This window comes from Vipera ursinii (genome assembly GCF_947247035.1).
Source record: "Vipera ursinii genome assembly, chromosome: 1".
Taxonomy (NCBI): Eukaryota; Metazoa; Chordata; class Lepidosauria; order Squamata; family Viperidae; genus Vipera; species Vipera ursinii.
In genome coordinates, this window is record NC_139512.1 from 358,015,892 (window position 1) to 358,020,891 (window position 5,000).

Sequence of the window (5,000 nt, forward strand, 5' to 3'; positions counted from 1 at the left end):
GTGGGCACGCTCGCCGTCGCCTCAGTCCTAGTAGGCCTTCAGCTGGATTTTACAAAACCTTTTCGCTTTAGGCCTCTGCTGCTGTGTAAAAAAAAAAGGTTCAATCAATCAATCCATTTCAACTTCTCGCAGAAAAAAAAATCTCTCAAAGTTGGAATTGATGGATTGAACTTTTTAGTCCCACACAGTCTACTGTGACCACCACAGCCACACCCACCCAATTGGCCACACCCACCCAATGTGCCATGCCCACCTGGCACCTGACAATACATAAGTGGTTTTTGGATTGCAGTTTGGGCACTGGGTCTCTAAAAGGTTCACCATCCCTGGCTTAGGCTTTGGAGGTTACAATCTATCAGAAGCGCCTAAACAGAATACATGATCTCCGCCCCTGTTTGCTTACATTATACTAATGAGATCCCTCCCCTCCTATCCTGTTTACCAAGACCAGATATGTACATACTTATCAATCTTAACGGAAGGATGTCTTCCACCTTCCACACCTGTCAGATCAAGTGCTGTTGTTGTTGTTAGCTACGAAGTCATGTCCAACCCATTGCAACCCCATGGACAACGTTCCTCCAGGCCTTCCTGTCCTCAACCATCTTCTGGAGTCCATTTAAGCTCACGCCTACTGCTTCAGTGACTCCATCCAGCCACCTCATTCTCTGTTGTCCCCTTCTTCTCTTGCCCTCCACCTTTCCCAGCATTAGGCTCTTCTCCAGTGAGTCCTTCCTTCTCATTAGGTGGCCAAAGGATTTGAGTTTTAGCTTCAGGATCTGGCCTTCTAAAGAGCAGTCAGGGTGGATCTCCTCTGGGACTGACCGGTTGGATCGCCTTGCAGTCCAAGGGACTCGCAGGAGTCTTCTCCAGCACCAGAGTTCAAAGGCCTCAATTCTTTGGCGCTCGGCCTTTCTTATGGTCCAGCTTTCACAGCCACACATTGCAACTGGGAAGACCATGGCCTTGACTATACGCACTTTTGTTGACAGGGTGATGTGAAGTACTGGTACCAGGCACCAAAAGGTACTGAAAAACAGTTCCCAGATGATGACTCACACCAGGCTCCATCCCTCCCCTCATTGGAGGCTTATATTTTTCCCAGTATACACAAAGCATCCACTCAGGCACTTGATTATAAAACAATAACTCTAAAATAATATAACAATGATTACACGATAATACTAAGAATATATTTTATTTTTAAAATTCCTTGCTCCTTCCAGTTATTTTCCACAAATCCACCCTTTTTCTTTTTACCCATTCTTTAAAAATAAAACATCTAATTTTTTTTCCAAATTTCTTTGTACTTCTAATTCCTTCTCCTACTTTAAAGAATTAGTTTCTTCAGTGATTTGTTTAAGGTTATGCATTTTTCTCCCTACTGATTTCTTCTGATTAATTTGTATTATTCCTTCCACGGTACTTTGAACAATATTTCTAATGAGAGGGATGAGACAAGGTAAAAACATTAATCCCATGATGATTATTACAAGCATAAATAAAGCTTGTTTCCAATTTCTAAAAATTCCCCCTAGAAAGCCATTGTCATCTAACACTCCAGTCCATGTTTGTACAGGGACATGGGCTAATTTTTGCATTCTGTCGGTAATTTCTTCTATAACTTTTCTGTTATCATCAAACAACAGTAAAGTTTCCCCCGCACATGCGTGCTAGTCGTTTCCGACTCTAGGGGCCGGTGCTCATCTCCGTTTCAAAGCTGAAGAGCCAGCGCTTGTCCGAGGACGTCTCCGTGGTCATGTGGCTGGCATGTCTAGACGCCAAAGGCGCACGGAACGCTGTTACCTTCCCACCGTAGTGGTCCCTATTTTTCTACTTGCATTTTTACGTGCTTTCGAACTGCTAGGTTGGCAGAAGCTGGGACGAGTAACAGGCGCTCACTCTGCTACGCGGCACGCGGGATTCAACCCGCCAAACTGCCGACCTTCTGATCGACAAGCTCAGCGTCCTAACCCACTGAGCCACCGCGTCCCTTTAAACTAACAACAGTTAGTTAAGTTAAATTTTCCGCATACGCCTCCTTCTTCTGCCAGTAAGTAGTCTCATGCCAACCTATTCTGATATATTGCTGTTCCCATTTGATTATTTTGTTTTGCCAATCGATTTAAAGCTATTGATGTTTCATTGGTGATTATTTCTACTACAGCCTGTAAGCGGATAATACGATTTAACATATAAATTGGTGTTCTGTAACCCCAAGATCCATCTTCAGCCCATGTAGCCGGTCCATATACTTGTATTATCCTTTCTGGGGGCCGTTCATCATCAAACTGTTTTGTAGAAATTTTTATTGACCTTTTGTCTTCTTATTATTTATCCCTTTCTCTTCATTGACCGTTAATCCCAATTTTTCTCCAGTTTTTATTGGCAATAGAAAAAAACTGGGTTTGATATTGCATAATACCCACGATCGACACCAACCTTTAGGTAATTTTGTATACTCATATTTACCGCATATCCAATAAAACTTTTCTGGAGCAGACCAATCAATACTAGTATTAAACCAATATATTTTCAAAAGGATTGCCTGAAATGTTTTCCATTGTACCCCAATTATCTATTTTACTGGTGTTATATATTCTTTGGCCTTCACACACCAGGTCACCTTTAGACCATTGGTTCTTTATACATGGTTTATGGAAACAGTTATGACCTATAATTGATGTTGCTAAGGCCCATTTTTTGTCTGTTCCACTCCGGTCTAGTTACTGGTTACATTAGTATAAGTTATTTCTACTTCTTTTGATTCCCAGGGCCACTGCTCTCCCATATTGGTACCTCCACATGTTGTTGTTGTTAGCTGCGAAGTCGTGTCCGACCCATCGCGACCCCACGGACAACGTTCCTCGAGGCCTTCCTGTCCTCCACCATCTTCTGGAGTCCATTTGAGCTCACGCCTACTGCTTCAGTGACTCCATGCAGCCACCTCCTTCTCTGTCGTCCCCTTCTTCTCTTGCCCTCAACCTTTCCCAGCATGAGGCTCTTCTCCAGTGAGTCCTTCCTTCTCATTAGGTGGCCAAAGTATTTGAGTTTCAGCTTCAGGATCTGGCCTTCTAAAGAGCAGTCAGGGTTGATCTCCTCTAGGACTGACCGGTTTGATCACCTTGCAGTCCAAGGAACTCGCAGGAGTCTTCTCCAGCACCAGAGTTCAAAGGCCTCCATTCTTTGGCGCTCAGCCTTTCTTATGGTCCAACTTTCACTGCCATACATTGCAACTGGGAAGACCGTAGCCTTGACTATACGCACTTTTGTTGGCAGGGTGATGTGAAGTACTGGTACCAGGCACCAAAAGGTAGTGAAAAACAGTTCCCAGATGATGACTCACACCAGGCTCCATCCCTCCCCTCATTGGAGGCTTATATTTTTCCCAGTGTACACAAAGCATCCACTCAGGCAATTGATTATAAAACGATAACTGTAAAATAATATCACAATGATTACATGATAATACTAAGAATATATTTTATTTTTAAACTTCCTTGCTCCTTCCCGTTAATGTACTTATTGTTTTTTTTATGGGCATGTATTTAATTACTTTTTAATTTTTGTAGCTTTGTGTTTTATTCTTGCCCTGTACACCGCCCTGAATCCTTCGGGAGAAGGGCGGTATAGAAATATTAATACATTAAATTAAATTAAATTTTCCACAACCCGCCCTGCTCAGGCAGGAAACCCTCGACCATTTCAGACCAATGACTGTCCAGTCTCTTCTTAAAAACGTCCCAGTGTTGGAGCATTCACAGCTTCTGGAGGCAAGGAGTTCCACTGGTTAATGATTAAGTTATTTATTGATTGATTGATTTGCGGTCACAGACCAAAGTACAAGTGCAACAAAAGAAAAACATGGGAAAAATAAAATCATAGACAACTGGACACCAGAAGCCTTGGTTGAAGGGAATGATGTCCATTTGAAATCCAGTAACCGGCACCGTTGGCCGGCATCTCAAGGCATCTTCTCCAATTTTGTTTCTCTGCAACCGTTTCCCTGATAAGGGAGACACATTCCCTTCTCGAGAGGTGGGAGGGGAAAAACAGAAAGTGAAAGTTATCCCAAGGGAAAGCAAATATCCCCAACCCCAGAATGGCAGGCCCCAAATATTTATTATTTATTTATTTATTTACTATTTAAACTTATATACCGCCCTTCTCCCGTAGGACCCAGGGCGGTTCACAAGGCGATTAAAACAATATAACAATACAAAAGTTAATAACAAATCAAAAGAAATTAAATTATCCTTAATTAAATCTAAAACCCTTAACTCTAATTAAAAAAACCCCAATTACAATAGGTTAAAAATTAAAAGTTCTCAGTCCTGGCCGGAAAGCTCAAACAGCCAGGTCTTCAGGTCCTGGCGGAACGAACGGAAATCTGGGGCAATATGAGGGGAAACAATAAGGATTGGGGGACCTGACAGGGAGGGGGTTTGCGGGGACCTCAATCACAAAGGAGCCCTTCGCGCCCCCCCCCCAAAAAAAGCTTTGCTCTCCCCCAGCAGCTCTCAGGATCTTGGCCGTCAGATATGCGGAGATCGTGTCATGGAGCCAGTTCAGATGGACTGTCGTGAAGCTGCCGGAGGCAAACCTTTTCTCCTCCGCCCAAAACGGAGGTCACAAGCTAGCTTTGAGTGGGCCCTGGAAGCGGCTAAGCCGAAAGGGGGCGAGGTCATGAGTGGGCGGCTCCCCCAGACTCAATTCACACAGGATCTTTCCCACGACCGGTGCAAACTTGAACCCGTGGCCTGTGGAAGAGACAAAAGGGAGAAACTGAGGCATATTCCCCCTCTTCGCTTGCTTTCCCTCCCCTTGGTTTGATTTACAGACAGTCCCCGACTTACAGCCACTCCTTTAGTGACCGCTCTGTGTTAGAACGCCACTGGAAAAAAAGCCACATGACCGTTTCCCACCACCATTATTATTGTTATTATTATTGTCATTATTATTATTATTATTATTATTATTATTATTATTATTATTATTAT

At 43.3% G+C, this 5,000-nt stretch overlaps 1 protein-coding gene across 1 annotated transcript in view; it reads right to left on the reverse strand.

Moving 5' to 3' along the window:
* Positions 1-3,749: 3,749 nt before the first annotated feature.
* The window catches only part of PIPOX (pipecolic acid and sarcosine oxidase), a 14,026-nt gene continuing 12,775 nt past the window's right edge, over positions 3,750-5,000 (reverse strand). Inside the window, exon 8 of the mRNA XM_083379825.1 lies at positions 3,750-4,760. Coding sequence (XP_083235951.1) covers positions 4,630-4,760 — 131 coding nt within the window. The 3' untranslated portion in view covers positions 3,750-4,629. The remainder of the gene's footprint in view (positions 4,761-5,000) is intronic.